The 26,408-nt window shown below is 45.9% G+C and overlaps 1 protein-coding gene across 3 annotated transcripts in view; it reads right to left on the bottom strand.

Annotated features, from left to right (window-relative positions):
* The window catches only part of LOC138566967 (sulfotransferase 6B1-like), a 320,429-nt gene that overhangs the window by 126,773 nt on the left and 167,248 nt on the right, over positions 1-26,408 (bottom strand). For all 3 annotated transcript variants that reach the window (XM_069644752.1, XM_069644751.1, XM_069644753.1), the window contains exons 3-4: positions 25,801-25,890; positions 17,317-17,443 (exon numbers count right to left, since the gene is read on the bottom strand). In XM_069644752.1, coding sequence (XP_069500853.1) covers positions 17,317-17,443; positions 25,801-25,890 — 217 coding nt within the window. The remainder of the gene's footprint in view (positions 1-17,316; positions 17,444-25,800; positions 25,891-26,408) is intronic.

Below are 26,408 nucleotides of genomic sequence, written 5' to 3'. Positions count from 1 at the left end.
TTCAGTGGCGGGATAATAAGGGGGATGAGTTTTTCAGCTGTAATGTTTTTCTTATTTCTCGTGGGGATAGCTGGGACTAGTGAGTTATTGATGATGTTAGGGGTTGAGGCCTTCAGGGAGAAGGAGAGGAGATAGTGGTCAGACCAAGGCTGGGGGAGATGGCGGTAATGGAGGCAAAACAATTATAGTCCACCACCCAGTCAAGGGTCCTCCCTTTGTTGTGGGTGGGAAGGGTCACTCTTTGACAAATTCAGATAAGGTGTTGTCAATAAATGTAGCCGGGGGTCTTTAAAGCCTAGGTTAAAATCGCCTAGAAGCAGGCTCTGGGTTGCGTTTTTTAGGTTATTGGTGAGGATAGTTGTTAGGTCCTCTTCAAATGAGCCTAGGGGGCCCGGGGTCTGTAGAGAAGGTGGATGGTGAGGGTTTGGGAGTTGAAAATGGGCAGTTTAGCTATTATTGATTCGCAGGAAATGGAGTTGTCTGAGGGGGCAAGTCTCATGTTTAGGTGAGTCTTGGCAATAAAGGCAAGGCCTCCGCCTCTAGATTCAGTTCTGTCAACTCTGAGGATAGTGTAATCTTCCGGGATGGCTAACGTGAGGGCTGGGCCTGCGACTGCATGGAGCCAGGACTCAGTGATGGCTAAGAAGTCCAGTTTTTCAAGTAGTATGAGGTCTGCTATGTCTGTACCGTGGGCTAACTCTTGTCGGCGTATCATCCGCAAGGTAATGGAATATGTGAGAAGCTCAACGGCTTGTTAAAGGAAAAGATAGCCAAGTTGAAACTTACTCTAAAGAAGGGACTGCATGCTCTCATAACCTAGCCTGGTTCTGACAATCATCTTACGCCGCATGAAATAGCAACAGGCAGAAGGATGCACACTCCACTGACATCCCGAGATAGAGCTAGATGTGATGCCCAGCCAACAGGGGAAGTTTTAGGATCAGAAATGCAAAAGTACTTGAATTGCATGACATCTTGTCTTACTGTAATTTCAGGACAGCTGCAGCGACGACAGAAAGGGTGCAGGGCAGCACAGAACACAGAAGGACATACTGCTGCAAACTCAATTCAGAGTTTAGGTGTACCACCAATCTTCCCTGGAGACATGGTCCTGGTGAAAAATCACATGAGAAAAAAGTGGGACGAGCCAAGATTCAACGGACCATTTACTGTGGAAGACGTCACTCCCTCTGCAGTCAATTTACAAGGAAGAAGAGCTTGGATCTTTCTGGGTGACATCAAGCCATACATCAGAGAAGGCCCCCCAGCCCGCTCCCCAACACGTAGAGACTACAGACAGGGAAGAACAGCAACACGTGCAGACGAGATCCATGACGAGGAAGAAGGACGCATGACCAGCAAAGCAGAGGCAAAGAACTTTTGTGCAAGGTTGTGGCTTAATTTTGGACATATTGTCAGGATTAGTCCTGCGAATACTAAGGCAGCGAATATGGCAAGGGTAATGTGCACATAGGAACAACGACTCATGTATGCTAGAAGCCCGGAGTGCAAACAGAGTGTGATATTAAACCCAATATGTGAAAAGGGATGTGGGGTAAGCACCTGACCGCGAGGAAAGTCGGCAAGCGCCTTACCCCCAATTGCTGTTACAGGTACTGACAGCGCTAAACCCACGTAGAGGGCAAGCAATGACAGGATCTGTGAACTAACACTCTGATGGTATCAAATAAGGGAACTAAAGAACTGTACTCACAAGGACGAGAATAAACCTCTTGAACGTCAGCTAGCCCATGAATCCTGTTGATGAACTGGGACCCCGTGAGGCTAGAACAGCAATGGGAGAAGTAGGAAGGTCCAGAGGGCACGGGTTGTAGGTTGCCAGGGAGAGGTAAACTGTAGAACAGGGGGCCCAAGAGGACAAGGGTTGAAGGCAGCCGGAGCGAGGCAGGCTGCAGGGCAGGGAGCCCAGAGGACAAGGGCGGAGGCTGGAATGCAGCAGAGCGTGATCCGCTGTTATGTGGGGAGCCCGACAGGGCAAGGGTGAAGGCTGGAAGGCAGCCGAGAGTGATCCGCTGCAGAAAACTAAATACCTAAGTTGAAATAGTGATAACAAATAGTGAGGAAAACATAAGCATTCACACAGGAGCTAGCTAACAACCGCACACCACACCTAAAATCAAATGGGAATATAAATGCAGAAGTGCTAAGGAAAACCTGGAATGGATCCCAAAAGAAGTAAGGATCAGGAGCAGGGAAAAAGCTAAATAACCAATGCAAACTTCTCCCTATCCTTCCAAGGAAAAGACAGGAAGCTAAAGAGGAAGGCTAAGGCATACGGGTAAACAGCAGCAAAGGACAGAGTCAAAGAAATACCAACTGGTCTGCATTAGAAAAGGGAAAGCACTGAGAAATGCTGCCTGTAAACAGAGGAAGGAAAAAAGGGAAACAAAGGTGCAGAAATCAATTAGAGCATGAATCAGAGATTCAGGGCGGAGGGAACAAGAAAACAGGAACCAGGACCTAGGTAAAAGGGCAAGGAACAGTGAACAAGGGACTAGTCAAAAACAGGAACACTGCAAACGATGACCAGCGCTGGACTGAAGTGAGACTGTGGCTTTTAAAGCTGCTAAACGAGCACACGCCTCAGGTGTGCTAACTGCTGCACCTGCAGCCACAGGTGTTGCTTATCCTCCACCCAACCTAGTCCTGCAAGGGTGGAGGTGGAGCAGGGGGCCAGGCATTCTGGGAAACACAGTCATTTGGTTAAAGAAGCATGCTGGCTGCCAAAGACCTGGAATGGATCCGGAAGGGAAGTAGTTTGGAAAATAGGGATTTTGCGCTCCCAATTCATTACAGCACTGTGGCATTAGGTTCGGAGGAAATGTCCAGCAAGGAATAAGCCCCAAAACATGCCCCCAAGTGGCGGGAACGGGAGCGAAGGGAGCGAGTCGTGACAGTATACCCCCTCCTACGGCCCTCTTCGGGTGCCCGCCACCCGCACGAGACTTCTTCTTTCCATGATGGGAGTGCTTTTTCTTTGGAGGTGGCACTGATGGAAATGGTGGCTTGTGGGCAAAGGCAGATGGGCTTCCATGATAGGAGTGCTTTGTCTTTGGAAGTGATACTGCTGGAATCGATGGCTTCTGGTGAGGAAGAGACTCATGGTTTGAAGAAAGGCATGAAGGACTTGCAAGACCTGAAGCAAAGTTGAAAGGTCCAGGAAGCTCAGTCACTGGGAGTGGACCCTTGTAAGTCTTTGAGGAGGGAGGCAGGCTGGTGCAACTTGCCTTAGACAATGGTAGAAGTTCTGTTAGCCTTTCTTCCGAGAGCGCACATGCGGGAGGTAAGGAAGTTGCTGGCTTCAGGAAATGTTCATGTTCAGCCATTAGAGAAGGTGGCGGCTGAGGTAGAGGTTCAGATCTTTTTCTGTCATCCATCTGGGAAAAGGCTTGTGGTTGAAAATGATTAAGGTTTGATTGCACGTTGGATACAACAGCAGGGACGCTTGGCATACTGATAGGAGTGATAGACACAGTACTTGGTATTTCAGGCACACTTGCAGAAGGAGCAATAACAGACACATCTTGAACTGCAGCAGTCATTCCCTTCCTTTGGCTACTAGCACCCAACTGGTGCTTCTTGGCGGAATTCTGTTGCACAAGTTCTGTAGGTAATACGCCGGTCTGCACTACCCCCTGTGCACACCCAGGTGAGAGGTTCTGACTCACCACTTGGTCCAGCTTGATGACTCTGAAGCGGGAGCTGGCAAAAGTCTCAAAATCTGATGCTGCATCTTTTGGAGGCTCTGATGCTAAAGTGAAGCAGTTGGGAGAATAGTCTTGTGGAAAAGGCTGGCATTCTGATGCTCCTCCTGAAGCAAAAGAAAGGCATTCTAAACGTTCATCGACAGTAAATGTTTGGGATTCAGGAGGACTGTCTGGAGCAGTAGAAAATACAGCAGGATCTGATGGTGTAGACAGGTATACCTCTGATGTTGGAAGCGAAGCTAAGCAGGATACCGGTGTATCATGAACTGAAGGTAAACAAGCAATAGACTCTGGAACTGAAGACATGCACATATGATGGACTACCGGAGGCTCTCTGGCTGAAGGATGATCTTCTGGATGAGTCACTGTAGACAGGCAGGCCAGAGGAAGCTTTGAAGCGGAAGGCATGCAAGTTGGAGCCATCTCGGTAGCTGAATCCAAACATGTCAGGGTCTTTGGGACTAACCCCGTGCATGGTGGAGGCTCTTGATGAAATGTCAGACATGGCAGTGGTTCATTGGTTGAAGACACGTGTACCAAAGATGACTGCAGGGCTGTGGATTGGATCATCGAAGAGTCAATGGTTGTAGGAGGACACACAGAAGTCTCAGAAGTTGATAGACACATTGGTGTCTCAGGAATGGAGGGCACCTTTAGGGCATTAGACTCCTTGGCTCCAGTAACCAAGGACTGAACTGTACCCTTGCGGTCCTTTTCTTTAGTGGGTGACACAGAGTCTCTTTCTTTGTGGAAGTCAAAATCAACCAGTGGAATCACCATAGTAAAGTCTCTGTTAATCAGGATTTCGTCAATTGTCCATTCCTCTGTCTTAGCTTCTGAAAGAGGCAGATTAACAATCAACAGTTCAGGATTCGCCTGCTGGTCTTTTGGTTCTGTATACTGTGGAATGAGTTCATCAGAACATGCAATCCGTACAGTCTCTGACTGTTTGTATTGATCAGAATTGGCAGACGGAAGAGTGAACCCAGAGGTAAGATTGTCTTCCACATCAGCTTTAAACTCTACTTCAGTCTCAGCAGCTGTATCAAGAGCAGGACCTAAGCCTAGTGTAGTGACTGAATCTGTGTATGCCACCTTTGTGTATTGTGTTTGGAGATCAGAAGCTTGTATGTGTGCTAGCTCAGAATTATGACAGACTGCTACACAGGAAACTTTAGGTAAAGGAGTGGCTTGTAAATCTTCAGCTAACTGCAATCCCTGATAATCAGCAGAACAATTGTTAGAAACTGTGCCCAGGTTGAGCGCTGTACTAGAAGAAAGACTTTCACTTCCAATAGATCTAACATATTGGCAATTATCATGATTTACCAAAGTCTCTGCACTCAGGGGCTGAACTGTGTTCACTTCATCAACATCAATGGATAAAGTCTGAGGTGTATTCAGGAATGTGTGCAAGATCTTATTCTCCTCTTGTAAAGAAATGAATTCTTGTGTTAACTCCTCAAGCTTGGCTCTTAGTATGCCCTGCATTAACTGTACATCACTATCAGTAGGCACAGGGGGAGGCATAGTAGCATCAGGGCTGGATCCTGCACTAGCAATCTGGATGTGCACCGATTGTGCACTGTCCTCTACTGCTTTCAGGTTCTGAGATTTATACTTTCTCATACTAACTTGGTCTGTGTTACCCTTAAGCAAACTATTGACCTTAGACCTCTTGACATTAGGGACTACCGTATGTACTTGTGCAAAGAAGTATTTGGACTGAGGGTAGAAAACAGAAGTCATGCAAGGAACCCCTCCATTCTTTATGTTTGTACCATGAAACTGTTCTATCTGAGGTGAAGCACAACTGGAATCATGGGTTTCAACAACCGAGGTACTCTTGTCTAATAAGTCTGACAGTGTGTTGTTTTCTACGGTTAAGGCTTGCGCTGACATAGAATCGGGATCAGAACAAAAGATCGAACTAGGATCAGGCAATGTAGGATGAGCCATCCTATGGGAAAAGTACTCTGCTCGTAAATGCCCATTCGTGACAAGGAGTTCATTTAAACCAAGACTAGTGATTTGATTGTCACAGGTAAATGTAGGGGAAGCTTTCTGTACAAACTTGTTAGAGGCCTTGCTGCCTTTCTTTCTTAAACTTGCCATATTCAATGGGAATTTTTGGCTGGTCATTCTGTCAGGATTAGTCCTGCGAATACTAAGGCAGCGAATATGGCAAGGGTAATGTGCACATAGGAACAACGACTCATGTATGCTAGAAGCCCGGAGTGCAAACAGAGTGTGATATTAAACCCAATATGTGAAAAGGGATGTGGGGTAAGCACCTGACCGCGAGGAAAGTCGGCAAGCGCCTTACCCCCAATTGCTGTTACAGGTACTGACAGCGCTAAACCCACGTAGAGGGCAAGCAATGACAGGATCTGTGAACTAACACTCTGATGGTATCAAATAAGGGAACTAAAGAACTGTACTCACAAGGACGAGAATAAACCTCTTGAACGTCAGCTAGCCCATGAATCCTGTTGATGAACTGGGACCCCGTGAGGCTAGAACAGCAATGGGAGAAGTAGGAAGGTCCAGAGGGCACGGGTTGTAGGTTGCCAGGGAGAGGTAAACTGTAGAACAGGGGGCCCAAGAGGACAAGGGTTGAAGGCAGCCGGAGCGAGGCAGGCTGCAGGGCAGGGAGCCCAGAGGACAAGGGCGGAGGCTGGAATGCAGCAGAGCGTGATCCGCTGTTATGTGGGGAGCCCGACAGGGCAAGGGTGAAGGCTGGAAGGCAGCCGAGAGTGATCCGCTGCAGAAAACTAAATACCTAAGTTGAAATAGTGATAACAAATAGTGAGGAAAACATAAGCATTCACACAGGAGCTAGCTAACAACCGCACACCACACCTAAAATCAAATGGGAATATAAATGCAGAAGTGCTAAGGAAAACCTGGAATGGATCCCAAAAGAAGTAAGGATCAGGAGCAGGGAAAAAGCTAAATAACCAATGCAAACTTCTCCCTATCCTTCCAAGGAAAAGACAGGAAGCTAAAGAGGAAGGCTAAGGCATACGGGTAAACAGCAGCAAAGGACAGAGTCAAAGAAATACCAACTGGTCTGCATTAGAAAAGGGAAAGCACTGAGAAATGCTGCCTGTAAACAGAGGAAGGAAAAAAGGGAAACAAAGGTGCAGAAATCAATTAGAGCATGAATCAGAGATTCAGGGCGGAGGGAACAAGAAAACAGGAACCAGGACCTAGGTAAAAGGGCAAGGAACAGTGAACAAGGGACTAGTCAAAAACAGGAACACTGCAAACGATGACCAGCGCTGGACTGAAGTGAGACTGTGGCTTTTAAAGCTGCTAAACGAGCACACGCCTCAGGTGTGCTAACTGCTGCACCTGCAGCCACAGGTGTTGCTTATCCTCCACCCAACCTAGTCCTGCAAGGGTGGAGGTGGAGCAGGGGGCCAGGCATTCTGGGAAACACAGTCATTTGGTTAAAGAAGCATGCTGGCTGCCAAAGACCTGGAATGGATCCGGAAGGGAAGTAGTTTGGAAAATAGGGATTTTGCGCTCCCAATTCATTACAGCACTGTGGCATTAGGTTCGGAGGAAATGTCCAGCAAGGAATAAGCCCCAAAACATGCCCCCAAGTGGCGGGAACGGGAGCGAAGGGAGCGAGTCGTGACACATATCCTCTATACAAAAAAGGGGATAAGGAAATAAAAAACTGACACTCTGTGCATCCTAGTTGCAGGGTGAAGAAGAGAATTGCATGTATAAGCCACGACACAGGTTATTAACTTTGGACTGAGGCACACTGAAGCCTTGATAAGAAAAGGATATGCCACACTTTGATTGAGGACACACAAATTGGAAGAAAATACAGTATCCAGACTCATTTCAAGCAGGAGCATTGTTTGGACTCACTTATGGTGTCCCACAGCAGTGACATTACTAAGGATGTTCTAATCTACTTTGAATTAGTATGGAGATCATATCCGTCGTTAGTGGGAAGGCTCAATAACATCACTGAATTTCTTCAAGACACTGAAAACGAAAAGACAATAAGGAGGCTGGTCACCGTGATCGCCTGCTTCCGGAATACAGAGAGGAAAAAACTAATGTGCCAACCAGAAGAAGAAGCAAATAGGCTTGTCAGCGTGCTATTCTTTCGTTTAATTGAAGACTGCCCAGATCTTGTCGGGAGACACACTGACGTCTTGACATTTCTTCGAGATCCAGCAAACGCAGTACGTTTGAGTATAATCCTGAATGGAATCATAATCAGGTAGCTCTTCACACTCATCGAGATCACAGAAGCTGCTCACAGGGAGTGCTGAGCAGTTCCAAAATTCAGCAAGGACAGGACAAATGTCCCCGTCACCAGAAAACAGCAGATTGGCGAGCAATGTCTTCTTTCGCCTGATCGAGGACTTTCCAGAACTTGTGGGGAGACCTGCCTGTGTTGACGTCCTCACTTTCATCAGATATCCGGCTAATTCTACACAGATGAGCATGCTCCTGCATGGCATTGTGATGCAGGTGGGACTTTCTAACCATCAGCAGAATTATCGGAGAAGATTCTAAACTTTCCGCCGAGGGACAGATCAAGAAAGGGTTGCCAGAGACTTCACTCTTGTTTATACTGACAAGGATACGACATGTCGTCTGGAGTGAAACAGATAAGAGGCACCGATTGGGAGCTTGTGTATTTTGAACACGCACAGTAAAAAGACTTGCTGAACTTATTGTCTTATTTGATATTTTTATATTCAGACTAAGAGAAGTGTATCCAGAGACAATAGACACTCCATTGTCCAAGCCAAGAAGGACAAGTGTTTCAGTACTTGCAACCAACGAGCAAGGACGGCAGACATCCAGAGATATTTTTGCATAGAATGTATTAAAAGTTAGTCTTCTCTCCTTAGATGATAGAGATGGGAAACAAAGCAGCAGTATTGTCATCCCTCAGGAGGAGAGACAATCTTATTGTTCCAAAACTAAGTGCTGCCGCCTAACCTACTGAGGCATAATGTATCTATGCATTGTATCTTTTACTGTCACTGATGATTCTGACTGCATTTTTTATTGGTGCACAACGTGCCCAGATACCAGTGCACCCACCTAATGATGTACGCATACGACCCACAAAGGCGCCCAGACCCGTTATAGTCATTCCAGCCCCTAGAAGGTCTGACAGAAGAGTGAGTGAAATTGAAATGGTTGCGATTAGCAATGACACACATTTCGTAACAAGCGAGTTGAAAAGCAGGAGACAGGGTCGGCAAAGTAAGAATGAGAAAAGGTTACTGATAACCACACACAGGCAAACGATGAGTGCACATACACCAGGTCTAGTGTCAATAACTGCAGAACCACAATCCAAAGAATGGGAGAGGTTGGACAACCAACGATGAGAAGCTCTACTATAAGTGAAGTGAAAAGACAAATGGAAAAGGCTGAACATTTAAGGAAACAAAATGAGTTGGTGAAAAAACCATCAGAGACAGCATTGATAAGCACCCTTGATCCAGCACTGAAAGAGGCAAGTGCAAGCCCAGAGAAAATCTCACATGCACAACTGATAGCAGAATCATTATGACCGTTCATAGCTAGAGCGGAAAAGACAAGAAGACAAGGAAAGGATTGCCAGACTGTCCTCTACCCAATTGGTATATATGAAGAGGCCTGAACCATAGATGGAGATACCTGAGATCCTACAGAAAGAAGAAGCTACACGGACGTATTCAAAGATGTGGTTATAGCAAACTACATGAAAACTTTAAGAATCAAGAGAAGCATACAAGGAGATGGTAATGAACTAAATTACTACCTGGACAGCACAGCACACTTGGGGAATACAGCATGGGGAAATCAAAGATCTTTGTAGCTGTTGAAATAGTTGTGCATACGGCAATGTGCAAGACCAGAGGCCAGTTCATAGGAAGTGATGCCTCACTGGAATGGGCAACTGAAGCAACCGATCCAAATGAAGACGATTATGTCCAGCACATAAAGACAAGAAACAATGAAAAGACAAAACATATTGTGATCAGATATGAGAAGCCTGGAGTTAAAAGAGCAGAGATCAGAAGAGAGGCAAATCAAAAACTGAACGTTCAAGGAAAAATTCCAGAAGAAGCTCAGAGTTGGAAGAACAGAGGCCAAATGCAAATTTGGGGAACAATACTTTCACCAGACGAATGGGAAAAAGGAGTAGTGATTTGCAGAGCTTGGATGGTCATTGGAGCCTGCAAAGAAGCAACTGAAAATGCTCAAAAGATATGCAAGCCATTATAGCCGAAGCTTGCAAAACTAATGACATGGGTCGAGGATAGAGGAGGACCCTTACAGATAGTGTAATTGGAGAGTTCCAAATTGTGCTTTAGGAATAATGGCACAAGGAAAATGGGGGGAGAATCAAAATTGTGGACACATTTTTGATGCCCCAGGAATGGTACATGGTACTGCAGTAATCATGGGTCATTATTGGGCATGTGGATCCAAAGCATATATCAGACTGCCGAGAAACTGGGGAAGTATATGCACAATAGTGAATGCCCGTGTTCCAGCATTGGTGATTCCGAAAAGTGACCTGAATATGGACAGCTTCCCGAAGGCAGATGCTCACCTGAGGAAGAAGAGATCTGTGTAACTGATGAGCCGAATGAAGAGAGAGAATGACTTTTCTGCTAAAATCGGAAGAAGCTTTTCATGCAATCCCGTATGAACACAGACTGTTTAGCCTAACCTCATCAGTGTTCACGACCATTTTTATGCCCAGAGTACAGGTTGGAGCAAATACTAAATGGTTGCAGATAACCAGATGTGAGTTACTGCAGACCATCAACACGACCATAAAAGGATTCAACACAATCAAAGAAGAGTTGAGGGCAATCCAACTAATGACTCTCCAGAACAGATATGTCCTTGACATGATTACAGCTATGGATGGAGGGCTTTGTGCAAAAATCAGAGAATCATGTTGCACATTTATACCATCTCATGACGAAGAAAATGGAACCTTAACAGAGGCCGTAGGTATGCTGATACAACTACAGAATCAAATAATTTATGAAACTGACGAAGTGGACAACGACAGTGGGTTTGCATCACTATTCTCATGAGTTCCGCAATGGATGGCAGATGCATTCAAATTCCTAGGAGCCCTGCTAGTGATGATATTGCTCGGATTCTGTGTTATAAAGATAATAATCTCTCAGTGCCAGAAAACTGTGAAAAAAGCCATAGGGATGAAGATCATGATTGATGTCGAACCAGGATGGAAGCCCAAAGACCTGACTGATGAAGAAATAAGGGACTTTGTGAAAGCCAGCATTTATGCTCCAGAAGGAACAAAGTTTCGATATCCCAGGAAACAAAGAAATTATGTTGGAAAATGATTCTATTGTAGCCCAAATGGACAATGTCAACTAATGACTTGGAACAAAGATGAGCATGTGAGAACAGCAGGCAGCTTGAAGGGAGTAAGAAAGATATGGACCCCACAGATGTACTTCTTCAAACCTCTATATATGGATCCAGAGGAGAAAGTAAAAGTGGATTCAGAGAATGAAGTAAAGGTGGAATACCAAAGAAGAAGTGAAAGTGGTCGATGAATTGCCCAGAGGGGGCGGGGGAGTGTAGAGGAGGTCCCAAATACAGTCCACTCCAACCGTCCATTTTGAAGTACCAGGAACATTCACGCCGAAATATGTGATGTATGATGAGCAAATAAACCAGCAGAGAGCCGCAGTGGGGCTCTGCCCAGTACCTATCAAAAGAACAGCACCTGTTGAAGTACTGACACTTAAGAAAATCTGGACAGTAAGGTGCCCATTGAGAAAGTCATGTCGACAAATGAAACAAAATGAAGAATGTCAGAGCACAGTCCCTGAGGAAGCTAAAAAGATACTGAAAGAATACGAATGGTGATGTCACAAGAACCCGGACTGACTGAAGATAGGACGACCTACGAATGATGAAAAGAGACAAAACATCAGTGATAAATGACATCATGAACCAAAAGTGAAATAACGATGTCAAAATGTTAGAAGCTTTTGCCATAAGCACGATGAAGATATTCAGTTAGTTTACACATGTATATATGCCTGGAACCGCAAGAAACAAAGCAATCGTGAGGCTTGCTTATGCTTAGTAGTAAGATAGATTGCAGCAAGTGCCACCTATACATATCTACCTCAATAGGAGCACTTTATATAAGTATACTTCCACTATGCACAAGAGCAGAATCAACCAGAGGGTTACTAAAGGTCTCAAGAGGAGAGCTTCATAGCTAACAAAACGAGAAAAAGGGCAGAAGCAAAACTCAGACAGAGGCAAATCGTGCCAAGAAACCAAGGTCGTATCGGCTGAAATAGACCAACAGTGGATACAATTAATGAAGCAAAGAATAGAATATCCTATTCAGAAAGGTCAGGATTAAGCCACAGGAGGCAGGTGGCTGACACAATTAAATCAAATACTTAAATTTAACAGTGTCTGAATCACGTGACCAGGCACACAGGAGGGATGAGGCTTTCACACCCGCGCATCGACCTTTGCCATAGACTGTACTCCTTAACTTTCCCAGACTTTCCCAGACCGAGAAGCTGATTCGAGGCCAACTACAAAGAAATAATTTACACATGGTTACTGAGGTGATGGTTGATTGTAGCAATAATTGGAGGGAGACTGGGGGTGCGGGCGAACTCCCTGCAACTGGCCGGCTGATTTGCATGCTGCTAGGAAAAGTGGAAAAGATGATGTCAACCCAATCATAGTGGACCAAGTAATCTAGGGTCCTATAGTTAGTAGAACCAATGAGACGTCATACTTTTAGAGACGTCTACTGTAGCCATTTTTGAAGGTAGGGTTTAGATGCCCCACCTGACACTGTTTGTCCAATCCCCTCACCCAGTTACCATATACAGAAATAGTACCTATATTAAAGTTACTTTCCTAGAACCAATAGAATTGCATGCAACATTTTAAGCGTTGCACGTCAGTGATGAGTTTTTTGTATAAAAGATGTGTTTTTATGAAGTTCGTTGGAGTGTTGAAGCGAGAAGGAAGATCAAGCAACTGCTGATATTCATGAACTCCCCGTTTTTTGTACAAACCATTGAGTTGTCATTATTGATTTGATGCTAGAGTATTAATCTGCATCCCCATCCATCGCACGGGTGCTGCTACTCATCTTAAAGTGCTATTGGGCAACCCCCAGCTTTATGGGCCGGTTGGGGTCCTAGTGCACAGCTGTGTGTCATCTGCGTATTGGTGGATGTGGATGTTGTGTGTCGCTAGGAGGGCTCCCAGCGGCTCCATGCATGGATTGAAGATCACTGAGGAGAGGATGAATCCCTGAAGAACTCCACAAGTGACAGGTAGCAATGGTGATCTAGAAGAGTCCATCTGAAACTGCGGGCGGTTGGCGAGGAAGGACTTCAACCACCATCGAACAAGGTTGCTTATTACCATACGCTGATCTAGAGTGTCCGTAATCCTATTCGGGTCTGTGTCAAAAGCGGCCGAGAGGACAAGTAGCACAAGGAGGCAGTGGTGGCCATCGTCAAGGATGTTGGGGGTGTCGTCGACCACCTGTGTGGTTGCAGTCTCCTTGCTGCACCTGGGTCTGAACCTGAATTGGTAGTTTTGAAGGACATTTTTGGTGTCTATGTGTTGCTGCAGTTGTGCGGCTACCGCTTTCCCGATGATCTTATGTAAGAAGGGAAGATGGGAGATGGGTACGTAGGTTGTCAGGATCCAGAGTGGGTTTCTTTAGTTGAGGGAGGATTTGTCCCATTGTCAGGGTCGATAGGAAGGTGCCTCGAGTTAGGGAGCTGTTGATGATCTCCAGGTAGGGAAGGAGAGCTTCTTCAGGGCGGGTTTTGAGGATGGATTCTGGCAAGATGTGTGTATACGAGGTGGCCAGGGTTTCTACCTGGTCCTCTGTCAAGAGGGTCTTGAATATTGTCCAGGGTGAGAAGATTTTGCGAGGGGTGATGTGAGGCGAGTCTGTGGATGCAGAGCTTGTGCCTATGTGATGCAAATCTTGCTGATTTTGTTGAAGGTGTTGGTATGGCTGGGCCGGGTAGCGGATGGATGCAGTGCTTGACCGCTTTGAAGGTGCAGGGCCATGAGGTCTTGTGGATGACTGTGAGGGATCTGCCTGTCTTGTTCGGCCAGTCTCTGTGTTGGATGCTGTAGCCATCGGGGACAAGGACGTCTAGAATGTGGGTGGAGGCAGGTGTCAGCCATGTCTCGTGATGAAGATGGCGTCAAGGCTGTGTGTAGTGATGAGGTTGGCAATGTCTGCTGCATGGGCGATAGCTGAGCGGGCGTTGGTGAGCATCAACTTCCGTGCTGTGGATGGTGAGGGGGTGCTGATGGGCTTGGGGATGATGTGGGTGAGGTTGCTGCATTGCGGAGTTCATGCCTTAGTGGAGGGGCGATGTCATAGACATTGGCGTTGCCTGGTGATGGTGGGGATGGCCTGTGGGGACAGAGGGAGAAAACACATGTCAGCACGTGTTGTCCGAGTAGGGGTTCAGGCTGTCCTCCCAGTCTGAACAGGTCCAAACAGGAATAGACCTTTTCTTCATCTGTATTTCACTTCGGACGCATGGGCAAAAGACGCCCTTGATCTAAGATTTAAGAGCAGAAAGGCAGAGCTAAGAAGGTGGACGAGGCTTAGGCTACGTGGTTGTGTATGAATTGACCAAATGACAATTGACCTTCTGCACAATTGACCACATTTTAAAGGTCAATTAGTCCATATATGCAGGGCTGGGGGGCGGGGGGAGACTCCCTGCAACCCCCCCCACCCAACCCAAAACCCCCTGCAACGCCCCACCCAAACCCCTTGTATTATTTATAATACAAACCCAACCCATTATTACATGGCCTGCGGTAGCGGCCATGTAGTTATGGTTAAGTTGCTCGTCTCATAAGAAGAGCACTTTTTGGGTGGCTTATAACTTTGCTCCCCCTGGACGAATCCTCACCAAACTTCGCAAAAAAAGTATATGGCCCACTCTGAATTTTTTGCAAAGTTTGGTGAGGTTTGATCAAGGGGGGGGGGGGGGGGGAGTTATAGGGGTCCCAAAATTAATTTTTTTCTCATAGACAGCCCAAACCGCTGGATGGATTTTCAACAAATGTGGGGCAGGAGCGGCAGCTTGGTCCCGAAAGTGTGCTTTTGGTAATTATGTGCAAATCTGTCCAGTAGTTTCTTTTTAAATGTCCAAAACGTAAGGCAAAACAATTAGTGATATCCATGTCCGGTCCGTGGACTCACTTCCCTGTTTGGTCCGCGGACTGGCCTCTGATTGACCAGAAAAATTAGTTGACTTTTGCGTGGTCCGTGGACATCGGGACGCGGCCGCTGATTGGGTGGTGGGAGAATGTGAAATGCATTGGTTTTCCTAAAGTGCCCGCCATCTTGGATTTGCAGACTTTTTGGGGGTCCACGAACAGCGCGGTGAAAATATTAAAAAAAAACAGCATTTCACTTGTCAAACTCAACAAACAATCTCTGAGGATGTGGGGGTGGGATGAGGATTGGATTGGATATGGCCATAAGAAGCCAAAACACGTGTTATTTCACCCCCCAAAAGTCAGCGAACACTCCAGATGTCCTGGTGCAGTCCTGTGGTGTTCGCGGACACATCAGATGTCCTAGGACATCTGTTAGGACATCTGTACCTATTTCTGCATTACAGGGTTGGGGAAAAGCAGTTTTTGGATGGCTTATAACTTTTGCACCACTCAATGAAACTGCATGTACTTTTGCAATTTTATTCTAGAACTAATTCTGAATGGGTTTGCAAAGTTTTGTGGAATTCTGTCAAGAGGGGGCAAAATTAGAGGGGGGGTCCCAAAATAGTGTAAAGGTATAAATGTGGTGTCATTTGACAAATCTGCACAACATTTGGCAAAACGATTTTGGATCTAGATATAAATGGTTTTGTAAAGTTTGTTTGGGATTTCCTCAGGAGGGGGTGAAATTAGAGGGGGAGGTCTCAACATTTTTGATGGCTGGACAAAAGTTGGACAAAAGTTTTAAAAATGATTATAGACCCAACCTTCAATGTTTGTGTAAAGACTGAATGGATTTTGTCAAGTGGGGGGCTAAGTTATATGACTATTGTATGTACATACATTTTGACAATTTTTAAAAAATAAAAAATGGGCGGATTTTGAGCAAACTCGTGAGGAGCATTGGCAAGGACTTTAAAGCATGGTTTTGCAAATGTGCCCGCGTTTTATTTTTTGACAAGTGTAACAATGTAGGTACAAAAAATAGTCATATACCTTTGGTGACCGAGGTATAGCCTGTGGCCATGGGCAGTAGCCAGATTGTCTGGGTCATGGCATAAGGTCATGACTCGGACAATCTGGCTACTGGCCATTACCGCTAGGGACGGAAAATGGTGTTAAAGTGGCTATGTCTACCTGGGACCGGCTATTTGGTAAAGTTATTCGAAGGTAGGATAGGTTTGAAAGGGAAAAAAAGTGCTTGTGGTAATATGTTCATAGGGTTTTGCAGGCTGCCATGGCAAGGGAAAAGGGGCTGTGTATGGAGCCCCGCCTTCTCTTTCCATGTTGGCTGTCTTGGAAAAGGATTTTCCTTCCTTCTTACAGGATGTCATCAATGATATTTGTGATGTCATCTTTGATGTCCTGGGTGTTAGTCTTAGCAGTGCACAGTGGTGGCGCGAGTTATGGTTGCTTAGCTTACCATAACTGGCGAATTTTAGGGGGTTTTTGATTTTACTTGAAACCATAACGTCCTTTTAACAACGTTTTTTTACCGAATTTCATAAGTTTTTATTAGTGCAACTTAACCATGACATCCCTTTAACAAAGTTTTTTCATTGAATATATATATAAAAAATAAAAAGGTAAATTGTGCAAAAGGTCAATTAGGACCATTAAAATTCAACCAATTAGGTCATTCGGTCAATTGTCCCCGGTCAATTTGGGTAATACCACGTGACTTAGATCCACTTGCACCTGCTCACCAACTGCAAAGGAAAAGAGGCTGGAGGGCTGATTAATTAGGGAAAAAGAGCAGCAAAACAGGAAGGCACCAACAGTTTAAAGTGGTTAGCGGTATAATTGTGTAGGACATCATGATATAGCTGACAGGTAGTTGTTTGTCACTTCAGGTACCTATTAGGCAGTGTTTCAAACCAGTTTAAGGGCAACATTTCATGGAAAAGGAAATCTCGGCACCTGGTTGCCCCTGGAAAAATAACAGGAGCAAAGGGAGGCAGGAGGGGGTAGGAGATGGTTTGCGAGGAAGGGGATCCGGGAACTTGGGAAGACCAACACCACTTGGCCTGGGGTGCATCCAGGGGTAGAGGGAAATCTCAGCACAGCGCGAATCCTCCAGCCTCCTATGATAAGGAATGTATTGCTCGCAGTCTGGGAAGCTCAGTTGCTAACACTGGATTTTAAGAATACAATTTATCATTGAGCAATCTGTTTAATGAAATCAAGGTATTCGGAAAGTGGTAACAATACAATGGCGAAATTATTGCAAATAAGGATTTAATCTCAGTGTTTTGTGGAGTCAATGTTTCCCAAGCCTGTACTTCAACATAAAACTGCTTAATCTTACCTTCTCCTGACAAAAACTTTGGAAAAAAGTCGTCCCATGATTTAAAAGGTGCCAACAGAGGGTTCTTGTTGTAAAAATGGAAGTATGACACTGCTGTATCCTTTGGGTTTCTGAAGACGACGAGCATCTGTGAGGAATAATTGCAGACATTTCTTAAAGTCACGTCCATTGATGACTCCTAACAAAAGGGACTTGGGGGCAGGGTTTGAGAAGAGGCAGCCCGGTGAAATACAAAGTGTTAGCCGCCAACCCATTGCTTGGACATGCCTGGCTGAAAAGATATGCGGATCTTGATGTCACTAGTACTAGGCGTGCATGCACTGGACACACTACTTGCACACCGCTGATGGCAATGCGAAATACAGTTCACATCAAGCTCACTTCATCTCAGTGATGTCCTGGTCCTCATTCATTTGGGCATGTGCACAGAGAATAAACAAAAAACCCTTTCAGTTTGAGAAAATGCTTTAAGAGAACAGATGCCCTGAGGCTTGGAGTAAAATGTTCATGAATACTGCAATGCTGCCAGTGGGAAATGTAAGGGCGGGCAGTGCTCTTAAACAGTGCCTGCACATGTTTAATTTATTTTATTGTGCATTTGTAAGGCGCTTATACATCAAGTAAATTGTGTTTCAAGGCACCCACAGGGCAACAGGGAGGGAACATGGGAATGAAGAACAAATACAACGACGAAAGATAGAGGCGGACCTACTGGGCCTTGTGAGCATTCAGAAAGTTTAAGCGCAGAGAGAGCGAAGGGATGAGGGATTGGGGCATAAGTGCTAGGTGTATCAAGAGGGCAGTGCTTGGGCGTGAGCAGCTGTAGTGCCTAGGTGGAGTGGTCAGCCACCAATAAATAAGTAAGTGCAGGCCTGTGGTGACATAGGCCAGTGGGTGCTAAGGCAAAGTGCTGGGAGGGGTGGAGGTTGTAGGCAATTGGGTGTGGGAGGACAGGACCTGGGAGGACACATAAGGGCCCCCGTCACCAATCTCAGCAACCGTGAGATTTAACAGAGGAGGGAGGAAGGGAAGGAGGAGGTGAAAAGAAAAGTCTTGAGGAGCTTCCGGAATTTGAGGAGATATGGCTCAAGATAAAGAGGAAGGAGAAGGAGCATGCTACTCCATAAGCAGGAGCCTGCTGAGAAAAGAGATTGGCCACCAGCTTGCTGTTTTGTGAAGGGCTTGACACACAGAGAGTTGGTGCTGGAGGAATGTAAAGATCTGGAGGGAGTGTATTTAGTGAGAGCTAGTTGTAGATAGTGTGGTCCCTGGACCCAGACAGCCTTGTGGATGATGCAGAGGGGTTTGAATTTGTTTCTTGCAGCAACAGGGAGCCAGTGGAGAGATTAGGGGATGAAGAGATGCGGTCCCTGGGCTTGAGGCCAAGGATAAGTCTCCCAGCCCTATTCTGGATTAGCTTGAGGGGTCATAGAGAAGAGGAGGGTAGATTAAAGAAAAGGCTATTGCAGTAGTCTAGTCTAGAGAGAACCAGAGCTCTAGAAACATTGAGCTTCTGTGGGTAAGTGAGGAAAGGAAGAATTCCTTTGAGGAGGTGGAGTTGAAAGTGGGACTTCTTGGCAAAGTCCTGAATGTGAGGGATGAAGGAAAGAGAGGAGTCAAAGATGACTCCAAGGATTCTAGCTTCAGATGAAGAAGAAGGGGGGGGGGGGGAGCCCATGCAAGATGGCCAGAGTGAAGGACAGAAAGAGGGAGCAGGAGTCCCAATAGGAAGGATCTCAGTCTTGCTGGCGCTGAAGCAGAGATTATCAAGTACACCAGGACTGGATAGGCAGTCAGGAATGATGGCGGAAGAAAGAAAAAGATCAAAGGGAGGTTTGAAGAAGAGTTGTGTGTCATCTGCATAACACAGGGTGTTTGGGGAGAAGGTGGACATGAGGTGTGCAAGCAGAGCAAGGTTAAAGATCCAAGGAGAAAGACTGGAGCCGTGAGGGACGCCACAGGTGGAGATAAAGGTGTGGGAGAAGTAAGATCCCAGAATAACCTGGTATAGACGGTCACTGAGGAAGGAGGTCAGCCAGTCTAGTGCCCGCTCCACGATACCTAGGGTATCGATTAGCGATCAAGTAGAATGAGAACAGCTGGAGAGTTGGAATCAAGAGATGCAAGAAGTTCCTCACAGGTGTTCAGAAGAGCAGTTTCTGTGCCTCTGGATGCTCAGAATCCAGATTGATGGTTGTGGCGGCAGCCAACAAGTTCAGTGTGCTGGGTCAGTTGGATGAAGACCAGCTTCCCGAGGAGTTTTCCCAAAGGAAGGGGGTGATAGATATGGGTCGGTAGTTGGCTGGGCAATACTGGTCTGCAAATGTTTTTTCAGGAGGGGGCGCACAAGGGAGTGCTTGAGGGAGGAAGGGAAACATCCAGTAGCAAAAGAGTGGTTGCAGAAATCAGTGAGTGCAGAGTCAAGGGAGCCAATATTGTCCTTAATGGTTCTGGAGGAGCAGGGGGAAACCTGTTTGGAGGTGACCTTCATGGAGCGGACAATTCTGGTGCCCTCATCAGGTGTGATAGGAGAGGAGAAGAGAAAGGCAGAGGGAGGCCACAGGAGGAAAAGGGATGGGTGAAGGGGAAGGGGAGAGGGAAGTGAGGGTGTTCAGGATGTTCTGAGTTTTTGCAGTGAAGTGCGTGGCCATTGCATTGCAGAGGGCCTGGTGGGGTTGAGGAGAGGAGACTGCAGAGGGTTTGGCAAGTTCCCTGCAGATGTTAAAGAGTTCAGCTGTGTTGTTGGATGCACAAGAGACATGGGCCTGGATGTGGGCTCTTTTCTTGGTGTGGATGGAAAGTCTGTATTGCCTTTGGAGCAGGTGACAGGCCAGTTTATCAGAGGGTGAATCAGAGGTCTGCCACTTCCGTTCCACAGCTCTGCACTTGCGTTTCAGGGCTGCAAGTTCAGAGACGTACCTGGTGTTACACTTAGAGGCATGTTTCAGGTGGATTCTCATGACTGGGGAAGAATGTCAAGGGTATTAGTAATGGCAAGATGGAGGTTGCGGAGAACGGAGTCAGAGGTAAAGTCTGTAGTGGGGAGGGTGAGGTGGATGACTGTAGATGTGAAGGCAGCAACTGACACTCGTTTCATAGGACGGATGTGCGTAAACAAGTTTGGCATTGCTGGGGAGGTGTGGTCAAAGGGGCGAGAGGAGCCAGTGGAGATGAGAGAGTGGTCTGACCAGGAGTTTGGGGTGGTCAGTGGGGAGGAGAGTGAAACATTGGTGTGGATGAAGGCATCAAGAGTGTGTCCAACCGAGTGGGTAGGACCAGAAGGGAGAAGGGAGAGTGAGGTGCAGAGGTCATGGAAGAGAGTGCAAGCCGTGATTGAGGAGTCAAGGTGGAAGTTAAAATCGGCCATGAGAAGGAGTTTAGTGGTGGTAGTGAGGAGAGAGGAGAAGTCAGCCCATTCAGAGAGGAACAGGGTGGTAGAGCCAGGTGGCCTGTAGATGGTGGCAATGGTCAGTGAAGAGGTGAGAGATCACCAACTTGCAAACCAGGCTCTTGAAGGAAGGTTAATGCTGGGTGGATATGAGGGAAGAAGGTACCCACTCAGGGAAGATAAGAACAACCCCACTGCCTGCACGGTTAGGGCGAGGCTTGGAGATGATCTTCTAGCCATCAGGGATAAGGAAGTCAAAAGCAGTGACTGAGATGGCCTTGAACCACGTCTTGGTAAGAGCAAGGATATCGAGGTCAGGTTCTTTAAGAAGTAGGCAGAGTGTTTGATGGCAGAACAAGCATTAAGTGCGGCTAGATGCAAGAGATCTCCACCTTTGACGATTTTCCGAGGAGATGTATAGGGGTGTTGTACACCAGTTGGAGGGGGGGGGGCAGATAGGGAGGAAGAAGGAGTAGCAGGAGTGGGGAGGAAGTTAATGAGGAACGGCAGGTGCTGATCAAAGAGGAGGACGTTGGGTTGAGGACCCCAGACCAAGACAGGGCCAGTGTGATAGACATTAATGATACACCTGTATGATGCAAAGCCCGTCAAAAGGACTTCCCTTTTAGTGCCATCATTAATGGGTTTGGATGTAAGAGGAGAGAGAGTAGAGATGAGATCAGAAGTCCATAGATCTGGAGAGGGGACAGAGAAGAGGATATCAGTAAATATCTGTCTGGAAGTTCAGCTGACATAGGTGTCTGTGATAGGTAGGCCAGGGTTAGTGGTCAGAAAATCTTTTTAACTTTTTTCATCCAGACTTTGTGAGAGAGGGAGGATAGATGATAGTATAGCAGTTAGAAAAGATAGGGGAGATGTTTAGTGCCATAGTGGTGGAGGGAGGAGTAAGGAAGAGGAGCAGCTGGACAGCACAGTATGAGCACAAATTCACCGGACTGCCTAGTAGCCAAGGGAAGCAAGAAGCAGATGCACTGCAATAGCAATCAAGCACACAAAACATATGTCGGGCATAGGGCACCTAAATTCGGTTTTTGGTGCAAGGCACTATACACAAAAAATGTAATTGCCAGCACAGGTGGAGGGTGTATTTGAAGAAACGTGTTGGCTAGGCACGCATTCAGAGGCATGTGATACAAGGTGTTGATAACTTGTGCAATATGGGAGTAGGAGAGAGAAAGTTCATGAAGGAACACGCCAAAATGTCAGCAATGCAGCAGAGATGTTATAAACACACACCAGGCTTCGAATTTCCAAAGGACAAAATGTGATGTGGGAAGGAATGAGTGAGATTAAGTAAGGCAAGGAAATCAGAGTGGCGTAGGCAGACCTTTGTTCAATAGATGTAAGGGAATAACTCACTGGTAATTTGTAGGCTGTGTTGAGTTGCAGGGGTCCAAGTTCGTGTGGTGGGCTGTCCTCCTGGGGGCTGCTCCCTGCTTTCTGGGGCCGGTGGAGCGCTCCTAGCCCAGGCAAGCACGGACATGGGCCTTACTTGAGGGGCCTTGGGTGAAGGGGCCGACTTCTGTCTGCCGGCAACAGGATTGGATATTCAAGCAAAGGTCTGCCCAATCACAGAGGGGCAGCTGGCAGGCCTGATGCTGGCTCCTCTACAGGAGAATGTGTTGGCCATTTTTAAGTGGGGAGTCCCAATACATTTTGAAATAGCTAAGTGGCTTCAAATTCGGCTGTTCACCTTCATACACAAAAGCTAATCATATGCGCATCGAGTTATGGTGTTGAAAGGTTCCTCCGCACAAAAGGCGTGTGGGGAGCACTCGCCATGCTATTTTCGGTTTTTCTGTATTTTCCCCCCAGTTTACCTTCTGTCTTGTCCCTGGAATTCTGCCTTGGTGCTCCTGCAGCATATGACGGTGGAAACCAATGGCAACCAACATGGCACAACACAGGATGCAAAAGGTAAAATAACTATTACCTAAAACCCCATTCATAGCAAGTACAGGTAGAGAAGGACCAGGCCTGGAATGCTAATCTTAGCTCACACAAAGGCAAATTATACTTCATAAAACAAGCTAAAACCTGCAAAAAGAGCAGCGCTGATCGTGTCACTATGCCAAAATATTGCTTTACACTGCTGCTGCAAGGCAGTGGGGTCAGGCAGCCCGAACTTTGGGAAACTAGGGGCCCCTAATATGAGCCCTATTTAACAATGTCTTAAAATGTCCCCGCATCGGCCTACAGTCTTGTGCTATGTACTCGCAGTGACCTTGCTCAGGGTCAACAGACTAAGAGTATGGCGCAGGTAGTGGTATTTGCAAAGGGACAGGGGAGGCGAGTGTGAGCTGTCCCAATGTCAGAAGAAAGTGGCAGCCGAGAGAAAGCAGTGTTCGCCAGCCTATTGCTCTAGCAGACGGAGGAGTCTTAAGGATTACTAGCGTGAGGATAGAGTGAGGGAGCAAATAGGTGAGTGAACAGACAAGTGTGAGTAAAGGAATGCCTTGTTGGATTTGCAGAATGAACCGAATTGGGCAATTCCACAGGCTGAGGCAGTTTCCGTTTAGTCTAGTGCTCTGTGGAAGGTGGTGCGCTGCAGAGGTTTCCGGAAGGAATGTGCCAGCCCATTGCTCTCAGCATCAGTTGGGAGCACTTCCAAAGCTGATGTGACACAGCTGTCCTATAGCCTTCCAAATGAAGAGTGGGATTGTAGGAGTTAAAGGAGTCCCGAAATCTCATAAGTCTGGAAGGACTCTACACCCTGAAGAGACTAGAGTCGGTACATAAAATGCTGACAGGGCGGAAAAGAAATGGCTAAGCCACGTCTCCTTTCAGGTCTAACTAAGTTGCATGGTAGGTGGGGGGAAGCAATTGGAACCCTTGGTCATCAAATTAGGAAAGGAACGTTATACTCCTCTCCTTGTGCAGAAATGATGCTACCTGGAACTCCAAAAACTAAAATTAGAACCTATATATCAGATTCAAATAGAAGGCATTTCATTCTCCATCGAGGCGCTTTATTATGAGCCTTTGTTTTAATGCGATTTCCACACTTTCTCATACTGGCGCTTGGTATAACATGAAGCATTAATTTAGAATCTGCCGCTTTGTCAGATGGAATTAGAAACACCTCAGCATGTTTCATCTCTTTGCATTAAATTGGCAAAATATGACATGGGATATATGAAAATTGTCTGTAAACCATCTCAGATACAAACTGGCCAATTCTGGGTGTACAGGCTCTCGGCTAAGGCTTTGGTGGTATGATCACATATGCATACAAGTGGAGAGAGGACTTCTGGCGTCTCGCTTATCTACTCTCAGTTGGTTTAGGAGAACATAAATGTTGTAGTCAGTATGAATCAAATGCATATGACAGCTGCTTTTAGACATTCTGATAGAGGTAATATCTGATAACGTACTTCAATGAAATGATACTTTTTTGGGCTGATGGTTTATGTAACTTATTGTGATTTGACATGTAAAAGGTTTTTTTTTTAAACTATACACACTTTTCTTTATAACAAAAAAAATAAACAAACTCAAAATTCACATTATTAGCTTAATTGTATTTTTCTGCTTTTGCAGCAAGAATACTCGCATAACAAAATCTAACGACAAATCAAATGGTTTATTAACTGAATTAACCATGCTGTCCCTTTGGGGTAAACGATTCATCCAAAAATTAGAATTGTGTTTTTAACTGTTTGAACTTGGTAATTCATGTGTTGTGCAACCAGAAGGTAATAAACCCGTTTCTTTGTTGCTTTCATCAATGTGGTTTGTGTCATAAGGATGGTTGCTTTGAGAAAGCTCCAGAAAGTTAGGAAATACATGCTAGCAAATAATCATAAATTATACAAGACATTTGACTGAATAATAAGATGAAATAATGTATTCACCTTGTTAACTGGATGTCATAACAGACGGCATTCAATCAGAATCCAGAATTTAGTTTCCAACATTATTTTTGGGGTGTCCACAAATAAAATAATGTGTACACAAGAGAACTAAGGTGAATGGCAGTTTCTGATATTAGAGTAGGTATTTTAGGGCAAACCTACGTGTAGAGGCCAGAATCTTGCACTAAACCCAGGACTAGGAACTTTCCAATATGGCGGGCATGCTCTCTTCAACAGAATTTGGAGGGGAGATGAAGAGCGGAAACTTAAAGGCATGACGGTCCCTAATAAGCCCACACACCCCTCTCTCACACAGCCCCTTCTGAAAACTATCATAGTGAAGAACACACACAGAATATTGCGTCAAGAGAGGACCCATTTCTGCTGCATAACTGTGTATATGTCCAGGGACCATTGCATGAATTCTAAAAACAGAAATTATAGGTTGTTAAAATGCGGACGAACACGTGCTCCTGTGCAAAAAAGATTCATCTTTCACGCCAGCCCCGGAGGTCTATGCCAAGGAGTCAACACAGGCAGGGGTGTTGCTTGGTCTGGAAAAGATCAGGGGTAATCTAATGTCGGGACTGGTGGGACTCAGTGCTAGCTAGTATTTTAGCTGTAGCACCTGAGCTTCTATCCGGGGCTACAACCAAAAGACCTGGGGCTATAGCCCTCTCAGCTCCCACCCTAGCAACGCCTCTGAACATAGGACACACCTTTGCCATACGTTAGTGACATCAAAAATGGGGGAGACGCATCACAGGTCCCCAGAATTATGAGACTTGGGGCCCGATTCATAGAAGCATTTTATAATGGTGCAATCCCACAAAGAGGCCTAGACTGTTTAGGATAAGACTATCCCTAAAAAGCGTGCATTTTGAGCTGTGACGTCCCTGTCTAAACAAGTGAATGCATTGTGATTACCTGCTTTGGGGGCGAGGGGGGCAGGTCTGACTAAGCCCTTCGGGCGTATAGCTTAAGCTTGCCCCGAAAGCGAGGCCTAAAGGGTGTCTCGATTGGAGTGCTTGGTGTTGTGTAGTGGTTGGGCGGGGCCAACCCCAGTAGCTGCTATAGGTTCCCTAAAGAAAAGACAACATGGACCCCCAAGCATCACTTAAGGTTTCATACCCATCTTTTACTAGAGTAAAGAACCAGATTTTTTTGTATCCCCTTTTTTTATTCACGTTTTATACTGCAGATATGATGTAATGGCATTACCTTTGTTTTATTGACGAAGAAGCTCTGGGGGATGTCGTCATAAATTAAGTGGGTCCCATACACTCTTGGACCCGGCGATTCCTCCATGATCTGCGTTAAACAAAGCAGCAGGTTATTAAATGCGTGTAATATAAACTAAGCACAATACTGTCTTCATCAGCACCCAATAGAGTAGGGTCCTGGTAGGAATATATATATATATCGGAAACAGCTGATGAAACAAGATGACTGCAAGTGGTTTAGGGCGTGAGTGGCATGGGAAAATAACAAAACAAGCATTGGCAAAGCCAACAATTTTCGCTTTGTGTAGGCACTGGATAGGCATTTGACAGGCACTGCCACTGGGGTACTAAATTGTCATAAGATGGCACAGCTGGGACAGGATAGCAGGGCCTGGCCAATGCTTACCTAACGCCGATACCAAGGCACCACCGTGGGCTTTGTCAAAGGGTATTTTTAATGAGTCTTCAGTGCAAGGAACAGGGTTGAATCAACTGACTGAAGGCCCACTTGGTTAAAACATTTTTGTACACCAGTAGCGTATTTACTGCTGCAATTAAACAATTAACTCTCAGACTGCTGAGAAATAACACTCGAACATCAACATT

This window comes from Ambystoma mexicanum, chromosome 2p (assembly GCF_040938575.1).
Source record: "Ambystoma mexicanum isolate Mex_15411 chromosome 2p, UKY_AmexF1_1, whole genome shotgun sequence".
In the NCBI taxonomy this organism is placed as follows: Eukaryota; Metazoa; Chordata; class Amphibia; order Caudata; family Ambystomatidae; genus Ambystoma; species Ambystoma mexicanum.
The sequence above is the reverse complement of the archived record's forward strand: the minus strand, read 5'-3'. Positions and strand labels throughout refer to the sequence as shown.